The following is a 27,526-nucleotide window of genomic DNA, read 5'->3' as shown; positions in this document are numbered from 1 at the left end:
TCATAAAATTGGCAACAAAACAGTGCTAAGTATCCTCCCGGTCAGAATAGCAGCAGCAATGTCAGAAACAACCGTTACATGATCCAAGCCAATATGTCAATCGGGTCATCACTGAGCATCATGCAGCTAAACATTGAAGGAATATCCCATGAAATAAGTGACTACCTCACAAAGGCGCTGAAAATCGATTAATATTGAAGCGATCGTGCTCTGATAATAAAAACCCATGGAGGATGAGGGTGACTGTTTCAAGCTCAATGAATACATTCCCAACACTGAAAAATATGAAGCCCAAGTATGGGCTCGCTACTTATGCCAAGGACGACCTCAAAATGCATCAGTAACACGACAGTTTTTAAATGTGTAAAGGCGCCGAGCATGGAATGGCCTTGCCCTGCAAAGCCACTACTACACCTGACAGTCCACATTGGTGACCTCAAAAGATAGATACACCCTGCAAGAGTGTGAATCTATACAACTCATTGACCTACAAGTAAACGTGTAACATGTTGCATCGTACGTTCAATAAATGAACTTGCTTTGACGTGCATGGGTAACCATGATTCAGCCCCGGTTGCATTTGTCGAGGTCAGTACAATCAGGGTCGGTTGCGATGGCCACCACACGTCATGTTAAATAACCCAAAATAGGCAGAATCACGAAGGGAATCATCCCACTATTGTAAAACACGAAGAAACGCACATCATGTATGGCTGAACACTGATTAAAGTAATGTGCTTAGGCTGTATGCAAATTCATTCATAAACACCTGCGATAAAAAGGGTGTTGGCAGCATGGGAGATAGGGGTCGGAGAGCGTCGCGACGGGGGGTATTGAGTAAGATTAGAAGAGGTGAGAGGAGAAGGAAACCAGGGGTTTAAATAGCGGCGCATTCGGTGGTAGCGCACAGACACGAAAACTCGACACCTTCAGAGGCAAAGATGAGTACGGTGAACATCCTCAGCTTCCTGCTGGTGCTGCTGCTCAGTGAGGGTGAGTCACTCGCAGACTCACACACACACTGACAAAGACAACGGTCCTCCTATAGCCTTACTGGTGTTGCCCGTGAGTGGGAATCAAACTCCGGTCGTCTGGTTCTGAGCGCAGAGTGCTAACCGCTCATCTATCACTCCCCGCAGACACACACACATACACAGACACTTACTGACACACAGACTCCCACAAAGAGACACACACAAAGACACACACAGACAGATTCAGACGCTATCACACACATACACTGCCGCATATACAGGGTGGGCCATAAGTAACTACCTGCGTTGAAATAGCAGTCTTTTGTAAAAAAAAATAACGCGGAAATAAAGTAGAAGCCTGGGAGTTTATGATGTCCCGGTATACACCTCAGCAGCGTGTCACAATAGTTGAAATTAATTTCAGAAACAATTGTTCAATTATTTCAACACAGACAGACTATCGCAAGATATTTTGAGACCCGAACGGCCCCAACTCCGCACTGTATTCATTCGGGAGTTGATTTCCCAATTTCGGGAATCAGGAACAACAGTGGATGCAAAAGGTATTGTCAGACCTCAATCCAGTCGATCTTCGACTTCGATTGAGCAAGTTAAGGGAGAGCGTCAATGAGAACCCCGAAACTTCTAAGAGGAGGAGATGCTGTTCAGCTCAATTGGGGATCGCGTGACGGTCACTGCGACGAATCTTGGTACAGGATTTACATCTTTTTCAGGTTAGATTCAGCTAAAAAATTGCAGTCCATCTAAGCCTCCTAGAGTATCCGGGTGCTTTCAGTGAAGACGATGCTTTCATTACGAATTTAATTATGTTAGATGAAGCTCATTTTCACCTTAGTAAGTGGCTTCGTCAAAAAACAAAATTGTAGGTTCTGGGGTTCATACATAATTTTATCGAATCTCCATTAATTAAAGAATGTTCTATCATTTAGAGTTTGTGTTTTTATATAATCTTACAAAAGTGATAGGCAAAACAAATCAGGTAGTTACTTATATGCACAGATACCAAGTGACTTGCAACATACACTCACAGACACTAAGACACCTTCACTCAAACTCTCCAACTCATATATACAAACTACACTCACAGAAAGACTCAAACGAACTTACACGCAGACAAACAAACACCCATATAGCCTCCAACAGATTGTTGCGGCTAGTGCTGTTAGCTAGTAGCAGCCCCTATGAAGGCCGTCATGGCACACGAGGGGGTGGGTGACCAGCACCACGCACGACCGCCTTTGTTTCCCTAGTGGCGAGGTTTACATACCGCACCATGTACTCATTTGAGGCTGAGTCGACCTAGGGGAGGCCGAGGACCGATTAAAATAATCGTAACTGGTGTAGGCCTTGAGGTGGAATCGAACTCGGTTCGCCGGGTTCATAGCGCAGCGCGTTAACAGCTGCGCTACCACCCCCCACGAGACGTACGTACACAATGGTTACCCCCAAATGCATAAACACTCATGAAACGTGACGTTGGCCAAACGTCTCAATATAGGACCACAGAGCTTGGGTAATTGTTGGACATTGAGTGTTACCCTTCCTGCACGCACTGGTTTCCTTCGGGCGCTCCAGTTTGCTCCCAAATGTAGAAACACGAATTTAAGGAGTTTGTCCAACATACCAATATAGGACCACAGAGGTTGAGTAATTGTTAACGTCGGTACTGGCTGCTCTTCCCACTTGTTTGTGGTTCACCGCATCTCTAATGCACCCTCTATGTCTTTAATAAAACAAACAGCTGCACGTTACACATTCTGAATTATGATATTAATATCGCGTTGCTGTTTCCGTGTCCCAGGTATTATCTCAGCCCAGGAGGATGGAGCTGCGTTACGGCACAACCTGAAGTTTCGAGGAATCAAAATTAACCTCCAGCAAGGCCGCATCGTCAATGGTGAGGAGGCGGCACCCAACAGCTGGCCCTGGCAGGTGAGAGTACATCAACTAAACCTCCGGTGTGCTGGGTGGTGACATGGATCAGTGGTACTGCATTCGACGCTTGTTACGGAGGTCCGAGCGTTCAAATCCGACAGGCCACCTGAGTTAAATGCTGTCGTATGTTTTACACGTTGAATTCCATACACCGTCCGCATCACAGTGTACGTGAAAAATGGTATGCCAGTGGCACGGTTCAAGTTAGAATAAATACAATGCAAATTACTCAAATGTAATCACATGCAGCAACATCGACCCCTACTGTGAAGCTATTTCAGACTGTGTCTGTGGAACACAGCAACGCCTTCCTTCGCGATGAAAACCTTGCACTATAAAAATAAAATCGGCCATAATAAACATACGAAGTTACTCTTAAATAATATTTTTGTTGATTACTATGATGTTGATAACTATGCCTTGTGTCTGTTATAAATGTATTTAAAAAAAGCCATACTTTGTTTGAATCCAGGGGCCTGAGTGCTGTACAGAGTTATTAACCAATAACCAGTGTAAATCAGTTACCGTTTTCAAAATTATTCACCGTTTCCCAATATAAGGAACCCATCACCGATGCCAGTGGAATTTTGGTAATAGATTCGCTGATGGTAAGTGACAACATTGTTTAAATTGCCACGCTCGGAGATGGAATCGAATTGATGGCCCGTGAATGACAGATTCTGTGTGCTAACGTTTACAAGGTGAATACTTTTAGTGATGGTTTCTCGTCGCCAAGCTTTGCGTAAATAAAGCTGTGATCAAAGTGACCTAATTTTTCTTGGGTAAATTCTTCGTAGCAATTTTAAATTCATGCTCAATTTTTGTTTATTGTTTAGAGATGTATCGGATCCTCCCGTTACAGACAGACGGACAGAGCTAATAAGTTCACACTTCATTGAATCGTAATTAAAGCTAGTTATGATTATTTGTGCACCAAACGCAATGCATGGTTTAAGCTGCGTCTCACAGCCGCTTGTGTTGTACACGTGTACACATCATGCAGATGCAGTACTTCCTCTTTTTGTTAACACAGCTGCTGAGCACAGGCTCAACGTCCCAACATGTCAAGGGGCCAGCAACAAACAGCAGCGTTAATGTGTTTTTTCTATTGAGCAAGGTTGTTATTATAAGCGCTTTGGAAAATAGACAATAATGGGAGGGAGTTCCAACAAGGAGCGCGAGCGAAAAAGAAAAAAGTGTCGTGAGGGAGTGGGTCAGTGGAAAGTTGGGTGAGTTAGAGGGTGGTGGGTGAGCTAGTGAGTGAAAGTGTTTTTGTTATAATAAGATCATCTGTATAAATGTAACACGTAGGCTTTCATGAGCAGTGCTGTGATTCATAATTACGTGTGTCATAAACCCTCCTCCACCGAACACAGACAGCAAATAAGGTTATCACGTGAACAGTCCTGTATTTTTATTACTGCTTGTTACAACAATTAGTCCTTGGACCAGACCAGATATCGGTACCACTCAAGGTGGCGAAGCTTCAATTGTGTCATTTTATTTGTTACACCAACAGAAGTAAAATAATACACAATAACCTTTCCAAATGAACAGCTGTTTAATTTTTCTCGCAGAAAACCTGTTTTTGCACCTATCGCAATCACACCTATTTGCCCGGACGTTACAAATAAAACATTCCAACACTTCTGCTGTTAATTAAGACAATAAATAATTTACAAGATGGATGTTTGTTCCCAAGGCATGCATTTCCTACATATTCTTGAATTATTTCACGCTTGTTCTTCAATTTCAGTGACATGGTTACGTCTGGAATAGATTGTCGCGATCTGTCTTCCTTCGGTTTCTAGCAGCTTGTTTGCTCATGATCATTTAATGGCAGGTGAGGCAAGTACTGGTGGTTCTGTAGTATTTCTGTTCAGTAAAGATATCTAGAGTTCTAACTTTACCCTCATTGTATTGTTAATGTACCTGTTAAGATTATTAGTACTACAGGCACAAATAATGATTTTTGTTCAGTTTATCAATTTTTTTATTTTTTATGTTTTGATTCTATAAATTGTAAACTTTCATAACATGCACACAATTATTGATAATTAACATCATAAAAAACTAACCATTTATATTTTGAGAATAGGGTTTTCCATTTTTTCTGGTAACAAAACAGGTGTTAAAATGTTAAAACACCAAACTGAAACCTTTAACAATGAATCATTTTTGTATTAACCACAATACTTGTGGTCAGAATGAAAGCTGTCTCTGGTGTGGACCAATCAGTTTCAAAGACAATGCATATATTATGAGAGTATGTATTTTGTTTGCATTCTGACTACAAGTATTGTGGTTAATGCAGACATGATTCCTTGTAAAAGGTTTCAGTTTGGTGTTTTAATATCTTAACACCTGTTTTGTTGCCAGAAAAAAGGGGAAAACATATTCTCATATTTTTGTACGAGCAAAGGAGGTCCCATGATATTTATATTTTAGAGATAGTTATGCCAACTAAACAAAGCTTTAAATTAGCGGTTTTTTTTGCATTCTCATCGCAATTTGTCTCCGCATTTTAAGAAATAATCTAGTTGAATTGCATATCATTGAAAAGCTTATTCTCTGGAACAGATGACTAGGTTAGTCATATATGGCTATATGCTTTGCTGTCATGTCAAAAATAAGCTCTTGAGATAGGAGAAGAGGCCTACCAGGTATTCAAGCAAACAAGGTTAGCTGAGGACCCACCATCTGTGAAATTCCACGACAAGATGACCAAGCAAAGTCTCAAGACATTCTCCCATATCAGCACAAAAGCAGCACGTGGAAAAAAATCACAGGATGTGGTTCTGGAGGCAGATAGAAACCTGTTCAACCACACGATCCTGGTGGCTGAAAACAGGAAGGTGAATATGAAGGATGTCCTTGCCCACCCACTGGGCCCACTGCCATGGGGACTGGTAAATGCTGATGGGTCCCTACGAAAAACAAAGAAGGCTGCACATTCCAGAGAGGTTGAAAAGAATGTGTCTCCTGCAGAAGACATCCCAACCTCATCTACTTCCATCATTGATGGGATGAGCCTGGTCCAAAAAATGAATGTCAACAACAAAACCTTCGCACAGGTGGCAAAGTCAGCCTTGACCCAGGTCCTCCACTAGGGGGCACAGAGTGAGAGGATTGATGCTGTTTTTGATGTCTATCGACATACTTCGATCAAAGATGCTGAACGACTGAACCGGGGTGCAGACACCACTCTCTGGTACAAGAACCTTGCAAGGGGACACCACGTCCAGCAGTGGAGAAAATTCCTGTGCTGTCTCTCCAACAAGACCAGTCTCATCAAGTTTCCACGAAGGTTATCATATCAGAATATGTCCCACACACATGGAGGATTACAAAAATCATTACTATACTGCCTCCTCTGGTGGTACCAATAATTGTTTTTTATTTAGTCTGGGCCCATGGACTAAATGTCATGAAGCCAGAACTGTGAAAAAGTCCTCCAATCTTGAACCTTCAACAGACAGTGTGGAGTCATTAATGTGTGGCCAAAAGGGAGCATGGAGTGGCAGGAATTGATGCCGAGAGGTTAATGTAATTGCATGAATTATGTTATTTTATTTTACAATATCTCATGTTAGATATGGAAGTATAACGTGATGAAACAAGTACAATTAGCTGTGCGTCATGGCAATGTTACATTATCATAAATTACGTGATATATGTTAATGCGGTAATCCCTTCGGTGACTGTTACGCAGTTACGCAGTCACCAAAGGGAAAGTTTTACTTGATGTTCTGTAGAGGATAGTATTGCAGTTGTATACCTGTGATCCTTTTGTGCCACATTTTAGTGTCAGTCCAACATTACATTTGATAAAATTGCGCATGTGATCTGATATGTTAATTGCATGCTTGTTGCACTGCTTGTGTCGAAAGTCACTCAAGCAGTTAAAGACGACAGACTACCGAGTAGCGCCTCCAGTGGCTTGATTTTCTCCAGTATTGTCACATTCACTCTTACAACGTCAACTTCTCCGACGTTAATAATCTTACGTGTAACGCTCTAGGATTGATGCGATCACTGACTGGAAAGACATACACCACTCAGCTCTTCATTTTCGCCCCTTGACACAGCCTATAGACCTCAACATTGCAACGTCGACATTAATTCAAATCTGTCTACCCTGGATATCTAGTGAGACAACCAACTGGGCTGTCTTCATCCTCAAGATCTTCTTAAACAAATCCATAGATTACCAAATGGATCGCTTAGTTCCTCTAACTCCCCGTAACCTCAGATGTGCCTCCTCATCCCGACTAAACATTTTATTTGTTAACACTTTGTTTGGTGAAAGAGTTTTTTCGCATTGCTGCTCCACAATTCTGGAATTGCCTTGCCGCTAATGTACAGCTCGGGACCCCTCCCTTCACCCCCCCCCCCCTCTTTACTTGTTGATAAATCCAAAACGCAGAGCTTTATTGCACCTATACCTCACTTTTTTGTCGCCTCTTGCTGCCATTATATTTTCACTCGTTTTTGTTGACATGTTTTGTTGATGAACGTTACATTTCTAGTGTATTGAGAAATAATTCGTAAGGATTATTGATGTATTTTTCTTTGTTTAGTTGTTGTTGATGTACTCACGCACCACGTATCTCCCGTGTAAAATTGCCAGGAAACTGGCTAAACAGGACCACCCATATAAACAATTAAATCAATGCAACACTTAATCTGTATGTATCTCTATTAGTCTTTGTGGGTCTCTATGCATATTTATGTCTCGTTGTATTTATGTGAGTCTTTATATATCTCTATGTGCCTCTAGGTATCTTTATGTGTCTCAATGTATTTATGAGCCTCTATGTATCCATATTAATTTCTACATATATATATAAATCTCTAAGGGAAATTTACCAATTAACTCGCTAAACGGGATCATCTCAGTAATTCATCAAGCTGCATAGAGAATCAGATCTAAAATGTATCTCTCTGGAACACGAGAGATGCTCCACGTGGTTTCCCTGGGCCCTTGCTGCTCCACCCAGCAGTCTGGTGGCTGAACACAGCAAGGGTGAAAATCAATCTATACTGTATCATACTGAACATCATTATGACAGACAAATAAATGCTTGCTGTTGTTTTGTGATATGAAACAGCTTCTCACGTATATTGTGATGTCATTGCAGATCTCACTCGTGACCGCATGGGATCTCGAACGTCCTGATGCTCTCTACCACACGTGCGGAGGCGTCCTCCTCAACAGTGATTGGGTGCTGACTGCTGCCCATTGCATAGAGTGAGTGACCCATTCAATGCCTATAGCAGACACCACACATTTCCGTCCATGTTTTTTCACGAGTGACCCTGGAATGCTAAGACGTTACGTCTACCACCTGGCAAAATCTCAACCCAGTGACCAATATAAATTACTTATCCAAGAAAGATGGACTGCATGGTGGCCGGTCCGTTTCCAGCATCATTCACTGATTTCTTCCACAACGGCAAAGTACGGTGCAGGGAAATTGGCAGCATGGCACACGTGATGACACGTATGAGCACGATAAAGCAATGTGAAAGCTTCGTTGTGGTTTTAAGCAGTTTTACTTTATGCTTGAATAGCTCTGCTTAAAACTATAAACTCAGTTATACCATGGCATTGAAGAGTATATCTTCTCAACACCAGTCTATTAATACACAAGACAGCTTAAGGGTGGCCTGATGTTACATCCCTCTCTGGGTATACAAAGGTCGTGGGTTCGATCCTGACCCTGAACCCTGTTTATTTGGAGTATCGTGTTCTCCCCGTGGTCACGTGGATTTTTCTCCAGGGTCTCCGGTTTTCCCTCTACATTTAGAAACATGCCCAGAGAGTATTTGGCTGCTATAAATGTCCACACAATAAGCCACTTTATTGATATATCATTTGTGGCCATGTCGCTTCTGAAAACAGAGCAATATGGCTAAGTTGGTTTTACCTGGTAAAATAAACAAATGTTTAGTTCAGTTTAACCTTTCACACTCCTGGTCATTCAAATGCTCAGTGCAGTTAAGCTGTCTCAGATTACACATACAATCAACACAGACTCAGGTAAACTTCAGAGTGCATTCTCCTCACACCAATTAAGTTTGGAGAACAACACTGGCTTCATGCCGGCAATCTCTATGAGCAGGGATGAGAGGCCTAGGCTGGATCTTTTCTCCTATCCGCTGCCTTTTATTCACCAAGCCTCTGCCATGCCTCTCATCCAGTCCCGTTTTCTCTCATGTTTATATCAATTGAGCCAGATGTAGTTGAAACGAGCTGCTGCTTCAGTCGGGCGTCGAAAGGTGATTGGCCAACCAGTCGAGCAAGAATTCTCTAAGCATCAGGGAACTCCCTTCATCCTCCAGCTCACACAGAGAGAATTCACCACCCGACAGTTTATCACAACAGTGAATATGGTTTAAGCGTACCCGTGACACACTGTGTCTAAATACACACTTCCAAGAGGGTCCTACTACATCGGAATGTCTGGCTAGCATCAATGACAGTGTATGCATTTAACCATGGAATGAAACCGGAGAACCTGGAGAAAACTATGCAGACAGACCCTAAAAAAGAACACTAGTCGCCATTCATCACTATATGGTGGTAATGACACCACGGTGCTTGTGCCAGGGTAGTTGCACTCTTACTGGAAGGTCACGGGTCAAACCTACAGTAGGTGTGATAAATGACTGCCTGAGATGACTGACAGATGCACTGCCTGTGCTCCCGACTGTGCCAACCAGTAGTATTGTCTGCCTGCATTGTTGTTGCTGGGTGACTGCCTAAAAGTCTTGTTAGCATCTTCTGTGTGTCTCCCCCATAGAGGCCGATCTTGATATCGCTGGCACCAGTTGTCGGCAAGTCCACTCAGCTTCATATCCTCCAGTACCAAATCAGTCAATCTCCACTCCATCCCGTGTGGTGCCCATTTATCCCCCTCTGCCCGGCCAAACAGAAGCAGCTTGGGCATGTGGTGGCTGGGCATGTGAGCTACATGGCCCAGCCAATGCAGCCTCGTCTTCTGGAGGAGCTCACTGATGGAACTGTGCACATATCTCTCAACTATATGTGAGCTTCTCAAACAATCTAGTCTCATTATAGCCTCAATGTATAGAACTAGTGTAGATGTTCCTTAGAAGGGATCCAAATTTCATAAGCATAGAGAAGGGAGGGCATAACTATGGCTGAGATGACTCGGTGCCCTGTATCGAGCAATAGTCCGCATCTATGCCACTACCCCCACTTGCCACTTTCATCTGTTCAATATTCGTAAAATCCATCTCCTCATCTCGCTCTCTGCTGCTAAACTCTTACTGAACATCCGTGAAAAAGAGATTCATAGCTCATCGGACTTATCAAGGATGAATCAAGATTCTGATTTACTCCCTCGTTTTCGCTCACCTTGACTATTGCAATTCTCTTCTCCTCGGCCTTCATGCATCCGCCTTCTCTCCTCTCCAACAGTTACAAAATGCCGCATCCTGTATAATTTTTTACCTCCCCGACAATTCTCACATTTCTGCTCTACTTTTCCAACTCAACTGGCTATCTGTCTATTTTTGAACACGTAGGCTTTTGAACACGTAGGCTTTTGCGACCAATATCATCCATAATAGGTTTTTTTTCCCTGTCTACTGTCACCGTCTTTTTAAATTTCTCATTCTACAATGGACCCTTTTGCATCACGGTTTCGATATATCGCGGGGTCGGCATAAGAAATGAAATATGAATTTTTGGGAGTTTTGCGAAAGCTGCAGACAACACGCGAAGGCCAGCAGACGACACGCAACAAGTTTAGTAACTCATAAATGCATAAAATATATGTACAGTAATGTATTATATTAATGTCTTGTATCTTTTAATACCAAAAATATACACATTTCCTTTAATGTTGCATTTTGTTAAAAGTTAAAGTTTGGGAAGAATAACGCGAAAGCCAGCAGACGACACGCAAAGGCTCACAGCGCCCCCTCCCCCCTCGCTTCGCTCGCCAAGGGAACCAAGGGGACCACAACATTTTATATGGTTCTTCCAGATCGCGGGGGGCCTGCGCCCCTATCCCCCGCGACGTGGAAGGGTCGACTGTAGTTTATAAACCCCTCCATTGTCTTGTTCCCAAGTTTCAGTTTTCAGTTTCATTTCATTTATTTGGTATAGCCCTGTGAGCCATTCGGCTCTTGAATCGGGTGCAACCGCAACAAACAAAAAACAAAAACATGAACATCTCAAAGCGACTATGCGCAAACAAAAAAATCCAGGAAAAAACAGCAAAACAACGTTATCTTGCTTTCCTCATATCTTATGATGTCCTATCCCTCCCTATCTGCTCCTAATCTCGACTGTCCCTCTGTTTCTCTCACCCTGCTCCCAGTTACGCTCTCATACCTTTCCCTTCTTTCTGCCCTTCACTGGAAGCAACTGCACATAAAATAATCATATTCACCACTTGCTTCCATTCCTCCAATAATATCCATCTCTTTTTCTTTGCCCATCCCACTGCAACGCCCGGCCCTCGCCCCCCAACTCCCACCAGGTCGACACCAACCCTATCATTACCCCTAATGCTACCGAAAACCCTCCTTTACCACTCCCATCTGTACACCTGTCACCATAACTACACCACCACTTTTAATAACTCCACTCCTTATTTTAACCTCAATCATCTTGCGTACTATTTATAACTGTCGTAAAGCACCTTGGTTGAAGGTACTATATATATAACATACGATAATATAGCTACCACAAATCATTATATAGCTGATGAAAATGTAATGCCGTTTGACTGTTTCAGGGGGAGGCCACTGATGCCAATTTAACTGGTTAATAGCACACTGTGCAAGTATAGTAACTCCACGATTATCTCCACAATCTGCCCCATCTCTCATGAAGAAAGGAGGGGTGGATTAGCTGACATAAAATACCCAAGTTGGTGCATTTTTTTTGGTGGTGATGATAGAAAGGCTCTATTTGTGGCATGATCCATGTTCAGCAGTAGAATCTCAAACTCCTTTTCAGTGAGCAGCAATTACGCAAACATCAGTATGCATAACAATCAGCCTCTCATTGTATTTGTACCAGATGGAGCTTCCTCTGGTATAGAGATAGAAATCGTCTTAAAACACATAGGAAAATAACATGTTAAATTGTGCAGGGGCCAAAGGACATCTCTGTCGCACAACAAGGTGAACATAAAATGGTTCTGACTCCGAGCCACTCAGTTTTTCCTCGGCATGCCCACCATTAAAACGGTCCTTTATTAATATGAGCAAAGGGTTAAAGATCCAGAAAACATTCAGATTTACTCAGTTCTGTCCTTTTAGTGGCATCACAGGCCAAGACCAGGTCATTAAAGCAGGAAAATAGGTCTGTTGTGGACCGATCAATTTCAAAGACAATGCATATATTTTCAGAGTATGTTTTTTGTTTGCATTCTCACCACAAGTATTGTGGTTAATGCGGAAATAATTCCTCGTAAAAGGTTTAATTTGGAGTTTTAACATCTCAACACCTGTTTTGTTGCCAGAAAAAAAGGGGAAAACCTATTCTCATATTTTGGGACTGGCAAAGTAGGTCCCATGATGAAATATAGGTCTTGATAAAATTCATTACGCCTCTGCTGTAGCAGATGAATAGAGAATTTGGTATATGTGCAGGACCTACCCAGTCTGAAACTACTTTGGAGCTATTCAAGCCTCTCCTTATCATGCTTGGTGAGGCCAATTCTAGGCTCACACTAATAAGGGAGATGCCCCAGTTGTGGTTGCAATTAGTGAGGTTCTCTTTCTTGAACCTACATCACATCCTTTCAATCCTATTAAACTCATACTGTGAATCAGACGATTGTAAGAATGTCATGTGGCACCGTGCCCACAATTGCCACCCTACTTCAGAGATTTCTTGCGATGTCATCATTGCACAGTGCTTTACTTGGTCTCAGACTTCAGATTGCTATTGGCTCTTCCTCAACAGACGACACATCAGCTAACCACTCATAGAGGGTGTGGTTCTTTACTCCAATATTTGAGGTAACATAGTCCCAGCAGGGTAAAGTACATCTTACCCCATGATTTTATCTGAGCTCCCTTCAAGACTTAAAAAATGCTTTGCAAACCTGCAAACCTGTTTCTGTGGATTAAAGATCAGATCATCACTTTTTTCCTTGAATTATTTTATTGGATGTGGTACTGTCAGTTATGATTTCTAGAATTAATGAGCGATTCTTGATTGCTTGCTGCTAAGGCAGGATCAATCTCCCCAGCAACTCAATATCACCCCGTGTGCTCTTCCCCTTACATAAACAGCCTGTTTCCTCAAATTGTCGGTACCAACAACGAATGTTCTTTGACATTGGTGGATCAATGCCAAAACGCCGTTGAAACGCACGCTGCACCGCAATTACGGATTCAGTCTTGCTGAACTTCAGAACGCAAAACGCCTTGTTCTGCGGGGTCACCATCTTGCGAATGACTGAGGCTAGGGGTTGTTTGTGCGCTGGGAGAGGCATCTAGCAGTAATCATTTGAAACTCTATGCCCCGCCCTTTCAAGTGATAAGAGTTTCATTCATGGGCGGTTCGTGGTTGCAGAGATATTGCGATTTCAAATCGGCTCCATCTGTTTTAAAACTCCCTGTAGATTGGAAACCCATTTATTCATCACTGCTTTGAGTGATTAGTTTGTGTCCTTCCCCCGCTCCTCCGATTAGAATGGTTGACTACGCACAGTCAGAAATAAGTTCAACATACATACATACAAAGGCAGGCGTGTGGACACTTAGCCACCTGGTCACCCCATGTCTTACCTAGAGACCCATGAACTTACACAGAGGCGTGATTAAACGCAGTTCTCAAGTGTGATGAATTCATGGTCTCAATGCGATCAACTGTACGAAAAAAATCATGAAATACATTTTGGATTTTTACTTAATTTCGATGAATTCCAGCTCTCATAATGAAAACAAATGGGTTGACTGTCACGCATCAGACATTTCGGCCACATGGTAGGGCCGGAGTGAATGTGTTTTTTGTTCAAAACCAAGAACTGTTATTAAGTGAGCGTCCGATCATTGTACCTCATTAATCCTTCTAATCTCTTGCTGCCCTTTATCTCCCACAGCACTAATTATTCTCAGTCCGTGCTTCTTGGAAAACACAATTTGCAAATGTTTGAAGAGGGACAATTTCATCTGCAAATCAAGAATATACACGTCCATCCGAAATGGAATGCAGACGATGCAGCATATGGGTACGTATATACATGTATAGCCCATTGGTCAATTCACTGTTGTATGAGGGCTTCTCACACCTCTGCGGTATGTGCAGGTGATATGGGCATACACTACCACGCTGTCCAGCGTGGGTCCGTGGAGGTGAGGAACATATTTTCTTCCACTTTTTAAGTTTTAAAATAGTTTATTTTGTGTTACTGGTACCCATGTGCAACAACACGAAAAAAAATAATCAGTTACAACTACCGGGAACTAGTTGGCGCAGTGATGCGCAAACACTACGGACTGCCACACTCGCCCTTGTGTAATCGACTGGGAGAGTATTGCTCACCTGTGTGGGGACGCAGCGCTCACACTCGAGTTATCGACACGCAACTGAACATTGCAATGCGTGCCATCTTAGGTATGCTGAGGTCGACGCCGACCCAGTCGCTCCCAGTGCTTACCCACATTGCTCCATTGCAAATCTGTCGTGAAACATCTTCGAACACATAGGGACATAAACCCAGTGCCAAAAGTCATGCCACCCCTTCTGGATCACGAGCAGCCTCACTCCACTCCACACATACCAATGAAGGAAAGAGATGGAAGCAAGTATGGACTGTGGCCGGTGTCAAAAATAGACATCACATACAGGACCCTACCATCGAACCTCCCGGTTTCAACCTTCCACGTCGCCAATAGTCGACCATGAATCGAATCAGGACCAGGCATGCCCGATGCGGACATCTGATGCACAAATGGTGCATTAAAGATTCGGCGGCCTGCGAGTTTGGCCACCAACTCCCAAATGATCGACCACATTGTAAATAGCTGCTGTCTTCACTCCTTTGAAGGTCGAGCGGACAATATCCAGTCTGTATCTGAACAAACAATTGAGTGGATAATAAATATAAAAGTACATCTTGAATCTGCTGCTATGAATCCATACGAAAGAAGCAGAAGAAGTTACACGTTTGCCAAACGTATAGGATTGTATATGTAATGTAGTAACTCGGCGGGAGACGACTTCACGGGTAACACACTCTTTATTTTATCAAACTTGGTTACAGGTGACTAACACCTACTTTGTATCTCGGGTGACAAACACCCACTTAGCTACTTGGCGACTAACGCCCACTGAGCTACTCGGATGACCAACATCCACTTAGTACTCGGGTGACAAACACCCACTTAGCTACTTGGCGACTAACGCCCACTGAGCTACTCGGATGACCAACATCCACTTAGCTACTCGGCGACTAACGCCACTGAGCTACTCGGATGACCAACATCCACTTAGCTACTCGGCGACTAACGCCACTGAGCTACTCGGATGACCAACATCCACTTAGCTACTCGGCGGCTAAGTCTTCAGCTCCGTCTTCGGGTCTTCAACTGGGTAACTCTCCCCGAGTGCTCTCGCGCATCCCCCTTTATACCCCACCTGCGGACGTCGCTGCGAGCACCCACTTATTCGACCAATCGCCGGGCGCTGGCTACGATCCTCTTTTCCCACATCTCATCGTGCCTCACCACTCACGCCGCGCCGCCCCGTCATCTGTCACTCCCGGCGCGCGCGTCCACACCACGCCCACAACGCGTGCCCAACCCCGCACCCCGCGCCGCCCCGTGATCCATCACTGTCACAGTCGGCGCACGTCAATACCACCACTACATATAGAGCAATAATCACATGTTTTATATTTTATTAACTAACTAGCTGTACTACCCGGCTTCGCCCGGCACTTGGATTCACCACGCCCGGCCGCCTTTTTCTCCCCAATGGCGATGTTCACACACCACATTAGTTACTCGTTCGAGGCTGCATCGACCTAGGGGAGGCCCAGGACCGGTTAAAATAATCGTCACCGGTGGTGGCCGTGAGCGGGAATCGAACTCGGTTCGCCCGGTTCGAAGCGCAGCGCACTAACCACGACACGACAATGCGTTACGCTTCCACATGCGCGGGTCACATGACAGATTTGACGTCACAGCTCACTTGCCGTGCAAAAAATATATATTATTGAGCTCCCCCAAACCCCCCCAAAAGTTTATTTTTTCATATTTTTTGCGTGGTGTACAGTCTGGAAAGTACCCACATGGTAAATTTCAAGTTTGTTGCATGTTGGGAAGTAAGCTAAACATTTTGAACAGACACACATAATCACAACTTTGCCTTTTATATATATGGAGATACACAAATGGAGCTGCCATATTGCTACAATGATTATCACATTCGACATGCAATCCAGAAGACCGCAGTTGTATTCGATCTCCTGGCGCGGCAGTTGTAGAAATTGACATATTGCTTAATGTTCTCACCTCTACCCACCTCGCAGCAAAAATGAAAACAGCGCAATCGATCGGCAGGTCCTATGTGATGACATTAAATATGGGTATATCCACCTCTTTCCACCTTATATATCTGTTCAGCGTAGTAAAGTGAACCAAATATCCTATAGAGTTCCTTCTAATGGCGACCCTTCCACAAGTAGTGGCGTGAGCAAGACCTTTTAGGGCAAACCCTTAATTTGGAAATAAAGGGAAAATATATCACGAGGTGGCTTAGATTGGTGCCTTGCCGTGGCTGGAGTCGTATGCACCATGCAGACTTAAATGATTCTGAAAGCGATGACCCGTGTATAATTCCTCATGCACTGTTACCGTAAACTCCACTTCCTCTTCGTCCATTGTCCACTCACCGTGCCCCCACCACCCCATGCCAGGTTTGACCTTGCACTCATTGAGCTCAATGAATCTGTGCCGATCACCAACACGACCCAACCTGCGACCCTGCCCTACCCGGGACACATCCTGTCCAACAACCCCGAGTGTGTTGCGACCGGCTGGGGAAGTGTGTCAAGTAAGGACCAAACAAACAAAACATTATATTTGGTAACGTCTGTCTTTTCCAGGATAAACAAAGGTCCATCGTGGTTCTCTTTTTTTGTAAATAATGCCAGCACAAAGCAATTGCGTTCATAAATACATTTCTATGCTTGTGATATCACCGTATATTATCCTGAATCTTCCGTCCTCAATTTACAAAGGAAACTGCAATATTATTTCATTATTATCCTACATAACCTAATGGCATTAATACTCTTATTATTAAAGGCAACTTACATGAAATGCCTAAATTTCCAAAATCATCAAGCACACTTTATTAACTCTTTGCAGTTCCTCAATTAAAATGTTGTTCATCCTTATAAATACCTCTGTATCTGACTTGATTCCCACGTAAAATGTGGTTTTCACATTCGTGAAAACAAAAACTCTGAGAGTGCATAATTTCATCAGCATTAGTTCCACACAATCAAAACTCTGGAACATTGTCGATATTCAGTGTCTTATCAGCAGTCATGCTTGCTTAAACCAATGCTGGTCAAATTATAGATTGCAAGAAGGATATGTGGCTGATGAGATGTATAAAAATACCACGAATACATTTTATATGTGTGGAGGGAGGCATATTGTCTGCTGATCTAAAATATTGTTTAAGTACATTTGATATTCACGTTATTATTATGAGACGAGGATATCATGAAGGTGTTGTTTTAAGAAAGTCTGCAGTAGTTTCACAGTAGGGGCCACAGTGCTATGTGTAATCCCAATTGAGCAATTTTCAGCTATTTTTCTTTTAATAAGGGACCATGACGCTGGCACATACTGGCCTACTGTTTTCAAATTATGCCATGGGATGGTTAATGTGCACTGTGCCACAGGTGTGTATTTACCATACCTAGAATGGTATGGTAAATACACCTGCAGTCATAACCAAGGGGTACTGATGATGTCGGACCACAAACCTCTTCAATAAGATGCTAGCATGCTACGGCTGGGCCATGTCACCGCCCCTACTTCTTTTAATGTATACACCACAACAACACTAATTATTATTTTGTATTTGTCACATTGATTGCATTTCATCAGCCAATGGCCCATCACCCTCCACTCTTCAACAAGTGAAGCTTCCCTTTATCAGCTACGCCAAATGCAGCAGCAGCGAGTATTGGGGAACCACAGTGAAGCCCAGCATGGTCTGTGCAGGGGACAAACTTCACTCTGTTTGCAACGTGAGTGTAATTGTTATACACACCTTTCATGCAAATACATTATTAACAAGAGAAAGCTGACTTTGTGTCAGTCATCAGAGGCCATTGCAATTCCAATGCAGCAAAACACTTGCAAGTCGGATATCGCATTTATCTGCACCAGGTTGGCTAAATTATATTATAATTCCACACAGTCTCCATACGAGGAAGCCATCCCTATCTGACACTATGCTTGCTACGTGTGTCCAGTGAATTGCAGCTCCCTGTTTGTGATCGTCTTAGAATGTCAAGCTCCATATGTTTGCACTGTGAGATTCATGACTTGCAGGGCAACACACTTAAATGGTGATTACTGTGCATAACCACACTATGTCACACAGTACAAAATAAACACAACACAGTATATCACCGTAGGTTGCATGACTTTCTTTGACAACATTTCACAGTGTTTACGGTAGAATGCGTTTGGTATGCATGACAATGCATTTGATATGTTTTTGTAATGTTAGGCGTGTTGGGTAATGAGACTCGCCCAACTCATTGGGGCTCTGGTGGTTCGGCACGAGGGCATCTAAGCCCGGCCTGTCTCCCTGGCTTCACGCTGTGCTCAGGCCCCTATTTTCGGAGCCCCGTGAGTGCTACTCACAAATGCTGTGCAGTTGCTTCCTATAATGCTGTACAGTTTCCTTGGCGCGTGATGTAGGCTGCTAATCCCCATCTGTTCCATCCGGCTGTGATGTATCGGATAGTGTTGCCACCTCGCACACGCTTTGTTTTTGTCGGTGTTCTCGTTTCCTCCCACATGGAATCACTCGTTTAATTGCCATGTCTGCGGATCCTTCTCGTGCCTCCGCACCTTGTATATTGCTATGCGCTACAAGATGCCAATCGTCATGAATGATGCTGTATAAAACGAAGTCATTGTTACTATTATTACAATTGTCCTTATATGCAGGGAGACTCGGGGGGCCCCCTGAACTGTAAGACGGACAGAGGGTGGGAGGTGCACGGCATCGCGAGCTTCGTGTCTTCTTTAGGCTGTAACTTTCACACAAAGCCGAGCGTCTTCACCCGAGTGTCCGACTACAATCCCTGGATCACCTCCATCACGGGGATGCAGTTCTCCACGACGGTGTGTAACTCATAACGAGCATGCACGTCTCCGTACGAGTCTGTGCATCTCTTTTGTCTCACTCTCCTGCTCACTCACGCATACAGAAAATCACTCACACAGATAATTATCACTCACCCGCTGATTCATACGAAGAGTGACTCACTCACTCAACTCTAGCCCCCCACTCTCCATCTCCCGCACTCCCCTCTGCATTCGTGGCGGCGATGTACAACGGAAAGCCGTCAGCCCCCACCCCAGCCCTCTCAACTCCTTCAGACGCGCATGCACAGTTGGGCAAACAAACACTGAGACATACGGTAGACACGCAGACATGGAGATACATGCAGAGACATCCACACACACGGAGACAAACAGAGAAACAGACAAAAGAGGATTGGTGAGACACACAAAAACACGGAGACACATGTAAACATATACAAGATAAAGACACACCGACATAGATAGTCACACAAACATGAATACACACAAAGAGACGTGGAGATACACACAGCTATACCCAGAGAAGTGGAAGCACAAGGCAGACACGCACAGAGGCACACACAGTCAAAGAGAATCACACAGGCAGGAAATGTCCTTACCCAGTTGGGGAATTTTTGCAGCGCCACTTGATTTTCTTGCTTTTGGTGAGGTCAGTAGAAGAAGGGTATGTAGATTTCTCAGCTACAATGCATCCCCACGCACTCATCTGGGCCCAAAGTGAGTTTTTGTGCGCCGTGAAAATTGAGTGAGCTCGAACGTGAGTGCCATGGAATGAAGAAAATTGTGAAGCACTGCTCTAGTACTTGGATAATACATGGCTTAACTCATAGAGGATATGTGGCCCATTCTATGGAGGAGCCCTGGCCCAGCCCAAGCAGATGACGTGACCCAGTCCATGGAAGAAACGTGGCCCAGCCCATGGAGGAGACATGCCAATGGAGGTGGAAGAAGATAGCAAACTCCTCAAGCCGGACGTACGATTTGAGCACAAAGCTCAATGTATAATTGTCCACAGCGCTCATAGATAGAGAGAGCCACACAGAAAGTGGAACCAACAACAACAGCCACCATTCACCACTACATGGCAGTGATGTCACCACGGCGCTTGTGCCATGCTAGGTCCATTCTAGATTTGAAGCTTTCGTGACTGCAAGGAATCATATTCTTAGGTTTTTTCGGTAAAGTCACGTAGGTGAAACATCAAAATTAATAAAAATAAAATAAAATAAAAAATCACGACGTTTCGGAGGCAACACAAGTCTCCGTCATCAGGTGGGACCGTCACAGCCGGATTAGCTGCATCAAGTGAGGCAATGATTCAAGATGTAATCCCTTAAAAGCAAGTTGAGGGGGGGAGGAGAGGGGGGGGGGAGCTCATCAGAATGTGGTAGCCAATGAATGGAACGTATCGGGAGGAAGGGGGGCGGGGCTCAAAGACGGCACGGAGTGCCAACGTACAACGCATCGGGAGGGGGAGGGGGGCGGGGCCGACGTCCATCCTTTTGGCCCCGCCCCCCTCCCCCTCCCGATGCGTTGTACGTTGGCACTCCGTGCCGTCTTTGAGCCCCGCCCCCCTCCCTCCCGATACGTTCCATTCATTGGCTACCACATTCTGATGAGCTCCCCCCCCCCTCTCCTCCCCCCCTCAACTTGCTTTTAAGGGATTACATCTTGAATCATTGCCTCACTTGATGCAGCTAATCCGGCTGTGACGGTCCCACCTGATGACGGAGACTTGTGTTGCCTCCGAAACGTCGTGATTTTTTATTTTATTTTTATAAATTTTGATGTTTCACCTACGTGACTTTACCGAAAAAACCTAAGAATATGCTAGGTCCACTTTGTGGCCACGTGGCGTATCGAAGGCTTATTGGCAGGTCACAGGACAGACCCAGATGCCATGGTTTGACTGACATATGACGTTAACTGCCAAGGCACCAGCTTATTGTTACGAGCGTCGCTCCTGCATTCTCCTTTATTGCTGGATGGCGACTGCCTCCAGCTGGCCAGTAGCGTCCTTCATGAACCTCCTCCACAGAGGCCAATCTGGACATCGCTAGTACCAGTCATTGGTAAGTCCAATCAGCTCCATATCCTTCTGTAACACGTCAATCCATCTCTTCTCTAGCCCTGGTCGCGTCTGTTTAGCCCTGTTTAGCTCTGTCACACAATGCACTTTGATACAAATCCAAGAAAGATCATAGGCAGGCAAGCCTGCATGTTTAAAGACAGTGCAGCCATTCCCTTGGAGGGCTCTATGTTTTGTAAGCTCAGAGAAGTGAAGGCATCACTGTGACCAAGAACACTCGCAGCATCATATGGAGAAATAGACCAGGTAGCTTCCACACAGCATTATTCAGCTGATGAAAAGATACTTACACTTGACGGATTCAGTGTGAGACCTCCCCTGCCACACCAGAGCTGGTCATAAGCACACTACCCAGGTACGAACTCTTCTCCACTCATTCTACAACTGCCCCTTCCCTCATAGAGAGTGAAAGGGGGGAGGGAACATTCAATGACATAAAATACTCAGGTAGGTGCCTTTTTTGTGGGGCTGATGGTAAGGCCCCATCTCTTAGTAGGATTCTTCAGGTGCAGCGGCATGTCCAACACCTCAGAGTGGGCAGCAATTACCTAACATGGTTTACCAATAGGGAGCCATCTCTTGACCATACCTGAGCATCTATCAACCCCCAAATGTATATATATATATATATACCAGTACTACCATGGAAAGTTTCTCGAACTACGTGGTCAATGAAGATATTAAATAGTGAAATAGTGAACACTGGCTCTAACTCCTTGTCACCATCATGCAAATATTTAATGATTTTGAGCAGAGGGTCTGGGACTGCAAAATCAGGAAAAATAATCTGGAGTCCTGGCATATTGATGATATAATCGGCCTTGACCAGGTCAATAAAGCAGAGATATAGGTGCTGTTGAACTTTCGTAAACCTCTACTGTAGTAGACAGACAGAGAAAACGGCAACTGAGCAGGACGACCACGGTCGAAAACCACACTGAGGCTCCACAACGCTCTCATTAGTATGTATGTCTGACAAGGTGTTGTTGAATAATCCTTTCCAGGATCTTTCCTGGCACACTTAGGAAGGAGATCCCCCCCCCACCTTTTTTTAAAGATGGGGACCACCAGGGCATCCTCCCAATCCTTTGGAACCTGTTCCGTGAACCAGACAGACTTACACACACTCACAGTAAAGCTCTACATATAAACACATCCATAAAAAGGGCGTCTGAGTTGGTAAATAAACCCAGGCCCTTCGTGCTGTCATACACTAAAATTATGCTGCCAGATTACCATTGTTTATCTTAAGGACGGTGATAGGTATTGTGCTGCAAACAACTTTTTTATAGAGTGAAAGAGTGAGGTGTGATTAGGAAGAGGGGGGCATGATCCCAATCCTAGTTGCAAGCAATGATGCAATTCTCGCTTGCAATTTTTCTTAGTTCGGTGTACCAGGGTATTGTGGGTGTGAGTGGGATCCTAGATGGATGCTTGCCACCCCAGTTAAAGTAAGGCGGGCATATTTTACAGATAACAAGCCAATGGTCATTGGAGAGACCACGGTAGGTCCTAGTGTCAAGAACATGGGAATGCATTCTCTGATCTGTCACGATGTAGTCCAGTAAATATTCTTGTTTGGGCCTAGCATGGATATATGGTGTCGTGTAGATATTCTAATGCTGGAACAGTGTGTTGCTGATTACGAGGCCATGGGTTACACATAAGTCGCACAGCCTCATACCGTTGTGATTGTGCTAAACTGGATCATGTTTCGAATCCCTTTGGTCTAAGTGCATGTGACGTGACTCATTCGGGAATTAAAGTCACCTATCAAGATAACTCTATCCCGAGGGGCCACTTTATCCAGCTCCTGGGAAAGGAGGCCATCGAAGACATCGGACTTATACGCCTTCCTTGTACACCTCCACTGATGGTCATCTTCTTTGGGTGTGTAAGCTACCACCAATACCATTTCTCACCTCCTTTTAATGGAGAGGCGAGTCCACAACAGTTGGGAACTTACAGCTTCCCACACATCGTCTCCACACTCCTATGCCCACTTCATTTATTGGTTATGAAGCAAAACCACTCAATGTTGTTTAAAGTTTTCATCCCCAAGTGGAGAATTGTCCACCTGTCATGGTGACTGGAATTAGAACCAGTCTACCTCCTGTATACAGAGGTTACAGCTCGCGAGAGATGAATAGAAGCTTCACCTCCACAGTGAGCGCTCGGACATTCCACATTGACAACTTCATTATTATTTTTTATATCCGAAGGGAGGGGTAGAATCTAGCTTTGCCAAATGGGGTTTGGCCCGAAGGCGCCTATATCCCTGGGGCCTTCAGCACAAGCTTAATTCCCGCCGTGGGTAATGGTAAGAAATAGTTCCAGATGGAGCAGTTACCACCCCTCACAAATACTGATCCCCCGTATAGCCTAAACAGACATCAGGGCAAGTGCAGTTAGCAGCACCTATGAAGGCCGGCATGGCACAAGAGGGGTGGGTGATCAACACCACGCCCGATCGCATTCTTCTCTCCAGTGGCGATGTTTTAACATACCACACCATGCACTCATTTGAGGCTGAGTCGACTTAGGAGAGGAGCAGGACCGCTAAATACACATATATAGACACACACAGTCCCTGCTCACACTTACTTCAACTCAGCCTTACCACACACCTCTTATTCACTATTCACCATTACTCAGGTCAACCTCACGGCATTCACCTTCACACCATGCCTCACACTCATACATGCCAATTTACACCACATACTACCCTATATACTACACTATGCACACACTATATCACACAGACTATACCATCTCTCTTACACTACTGTACATAATATTGAATTTTCCACCACTTTACCCATCTACATCCTGCTATATATTCCTGCAGTGTACAGTGCTCCCACATTAAATATAATAGCATGCGCATATCAACATGCAAACAGACGCACAGATCCAAAATATACACTAATATAGACACGTAAACACGCAAATACTTTGTTATTTAAGAAGCACCCGAACGCAAACTCACAAAACGCATGCGCGATGGTCATGTTCTTCAAGTTGCAGGTGATATTGATAATACATGTTTTATTAATGTTGCGGATGATGATATTATTCATGTTGGTGATGATGATTTTCTTGATGATGTTCTTCTTTTGCTGATGATCAGAATGATGTTGATGATAATATCAATCTTGCTCATGATGTTAATGATGATATTAATAATGCTGCTGATGATGTACAGGTATCACCAACAACGACCAGTAAATCGTCCCCCACGACCAAGAATTCGTCCTCCCCTCCTCGCAGTGTGATGATGTGGGAGTTCACCGCATCAATCCTCATCAGTATCGCACTGATGTTCTGTGAGTGGTAAACAACCACACGCATCACTACAACCATCATAGTAATGCTGAGGGTTTAAGTGTCAAGTTGAATGTGTGACCAGGTCAGAGCTCAACGTGAGAGACCAGGTGAGAGATCAGGATATAGTCGAATTTGCAAAAGTGACCTGGGGCATTCGTCTGTTGTCAGTAGGGGGCGATGATTGCAAGCTGTGGGGTCAGCGTATGGCACCCCAAGTGGCAGCTGTGTCTATGCATTAGTTTGACAGTACGGGCGCTAAATGTTGTTGCGTGATTAAAAACTAAACGGGGGGATTTCTCCACAAACCTGGCTGTCGCCTGATGATGCTAGTTGTAATTACTGGCAAAACGGCGTGTTTGAATTGTAAATGTTGTGAATTTACTCTCCAACACACCATTGTGCTATACTCGTAACGAATTGACACGTTCTGTTAACGTGATAAACTTTACTAAATGGCTGTGTCAGGTGGTTGCAGCTTTAACGACGCATTTATATTCATGCGCTCTAACCCAAAATCCTCTAATGTGGTTTAGCTTATAGCGCCCCCAGTGGCAGCTGTCCTCGTGTATTTGTCTGCTGCCAGTAATGGGCAATGATTGATGTTGTTTTAATCGCAATGGAGTAAATTACGTCATAATTTTCTATTTCTGGAAATTTGGACCATACAATGGAGACACTCTAATGAGGATTGTAATTGTGTCACTGTGGGGATATATGAGTCCCTGTGTGAGTCAATATGTATTTGTGGGAGTTTGTGTGTTTATGTATGGGAATATGTGTCTTTGTGAGTAATTGCGTCTTGTTGTGAGTTTGTGCGTCTCTCTGTGAATCTGCATGTCTCTGTTAATTTCATTCTCTCCCTGCGAGTGCATGTGTCAGTGAGTCTGTGTGTTTTTGTGCGAGGCTGTGGCTCTCGATGAGCCTTGTGTAACTGCTGTCTGTGTTTTTCAGGCATATGAAGTGATGCTGCTTGTGTTTGCAATGTACGCAAGGATTAAACACAGCAAATACAGTCACCTCATACACATGTACCAGATTAAAAGATATACCTACTAAACACATGTGTTTTGGGAAATTCAGTAAGGTTGATTCAAATGAGCTCGGAATTGGGGAGTTAAACGTGTAACAATTATCATTATTCAAACATTAACAGAAATAACAAATATACACTATTATTATATGAACATACTTATATATATAAACACTCATTTACATTAAAGTCACTATTACAATAACATAGAACCAAGTATTGGCCGAGCTCTGTGAGCAAATCAACTCTCTTCACCACAAATTACACACCAGTTTCCACATTTAGTGACATCAGCAGCAAAGTCAATGTTTGCCATTGGGTCAGTACAAGCAAAACTCTGGACCTTTTCGACGTTCAGAGACTCATAAGCAGATACAGACTTGTTTTTATTCCATATATTCTCCACAATGATGCTACATATTACGTTGTTGTTTATTGAAGGAATTAACTATTTCCAGAGTTTTGTAAGTCCTATGATTGCTTTTATAACATTTGCTTGAGTTCAGTGATGCTATATAAATTCTGTTTTAATAAAAGATTTAAAGATTGAATGAGAGTGATGATGATGATTGTGAGGGAGTCCATCGGATGTGCTCGCATCACGTGGACATGATTGCTGTGATGAGGGTGCGCCTATTACACTCAACCAATGGCTACAAGGCACTTGCCGGTGGACTATTACTACACTAAATACATAATTAACACTTTGTTACAATTTTTTTGTTCCTGGGTATTAAGTGTTATTTTCTAATTGCTTATGCCTCAAAAGTACAGAAAATGGCTATTATTTCCCACAAACTTTGTTTTCTAGGATATTTCAGATATATTCAGTGCCGAGTAAAATTGGAGTAGCTTCTAGAACATTCTAGAACTTTCAGTAATATAAATAGTAGTATAAATACAGGGACCTTAAGCCCATCATGCAGAAATAGCAGTTGCTTGAGTGTTCAGTGGGTTCCAGCCAAATTCTTTGGATAGCGAACTTAATGGCTGTCTTTTCTTCTCTGTACCGTCCTACAAAAATACATTTATTTCACCCATGACTAATGTGTAAGAGATTCTCGCAAACATTTTTTTATATATGGTATATTTTTTCAATAACATTGAAAATTGTGAAACATTTTAAAAGTAAATTTTTTTACAATAAAAAAAATGTAAACAACTTTTATAACGTACAATTCTGAGCAACAATTGTCCATCTTACCTTCCAGAGCTATTTTGCATTGCTCGCAGGTTAAATGGGGTGCCCAGGGTTTGTCTTGATCCCCAACAGGCATGCCGAAATATGCCTTGTAGGCCTCACACATCTTAGCAGATGCTTCCACAGAGTACTTTGTCGCTCTTGTCTTGATAAATTGGCTGCAGACATAGCAAAATGCGTCTGCCAGATGCTTGCAGCCTCTTGTTGCCATTTCAGTAAAATGCAGATATGTATCCACTTAGGCAGCTTGAACTAATTCATAACAAAGGTTATTGGGTTAGATCGCGTAAATATATAAAAGTGTCGTTAAAACTCGCCACCACCCGACACAGCCAACTAGTAAGGGTTGTCACGTAAACAGAACGTGGCCAATTCGTCACTAGTACAGCACACCGGTGTGTTGGAGAGCCAAGCCACACGATTTACAAACGGAGTACGACGTTTCTCCAGTAATTACAACTAGCTTCATCAGGCGACAGCCAGATTTGTGGAGAATTCCTACTGTTTCGTTGCTAATATAGAGGCATAGATGTGGTGACCACGCTCCTGCGCTCTTGCATAATGTGGGGGTGGGGATTACTGAGGCAACG

General features: G+C 43.7%; 1 protein-coding gene across 3 annotated transcripts; it reads left to right on the top strand.

Annotated features, from left to right (window-relative positions):
• Positions 1-851: 851 nt before the first annotated feature.
• LOC144737504 (elastase-1-like) lies at positions 852-26,286 on the top strand. 3 transcript variants are annotated; one of them, XM_078620224.1, is made up of 9 exons: positions 852-993; positions 2,797-2,927; positions 8,072-8,181; positions 14,027-14,155; positions 16,847-16,983; positions 18,054-18,196; positions 19,131-19,307; positions 24,584-24,704; positions 25,657-26,286. In XM_078620224.1, exons 1-9 carry the CDS (start codon positions 942-944, stop codon positions 25,662-25,664), a joined length of 1,008 nt encoding a protein of 335 aa, XP_078476350.1. In that variant the 5' UTR covers positions 852-941; the 3' UTR covers positions 25,665-26,286. The 3 variants fall into 3 exon arrangements, with proteins under 3 accessions (XP_078476350.1, XP_078476348.1, XP_078476349.1); XM_078620222.1 differs by having other exon boundaries at positions 24,584-24,711; XM_078620223.1 differs by lacking the exon at positions 25,657-26,286 and having other exon boundaries at positions 24,584-24,715.
• The last annotated feature ends 1,240 nt before the right edge of the window (positions 26,287-27,526 follow it).

The sequence above is a fragment of the Lampetra planeri genome, chromosome 70, assembly GCF_965212315.1.
Source record: "Lampetra planeri chromosome 70, kcLamPlan1.2.h2, whole genome shotgun sequence".
Classification (NCBI taxonomy): domain Eukaryota; kingdom Metazoa; phylum Chordata; class Hyperoartia; order Petromyzontiformes; family Petromyzontidae; genus Lampetra; species Lampetra planeri.
Note: the sequence above shows the minus strand (reverse complement) of the source record. Positions and strands in the feature narration are given on the sequence as shown.

Bases quoted from the DNA above. Each gene is read 5' to 3' on its own strand.
- LOC144737504 (XM_078620222.1), top strand. From the start codon at position 942: ATGAGTACGGTGAACATCCTCAGCTTCCTGCTGGTGCTGCTGCTCAGT. The intron at 8,182-14,026 runs GTGAGTGACCCA...TATCTCCCACAG, and splicing joins ACTGCTGCCCATTGCATAGA to CACTAATTATTCTCAGTCCG. The intron at 16,984-18,053 runs GTAAGGACCAAA...GCATTTCATCAG, and splicing joins CGGCTGGGGAAGTGTGTCAA to CCAATGGCCCATCACCCTCC.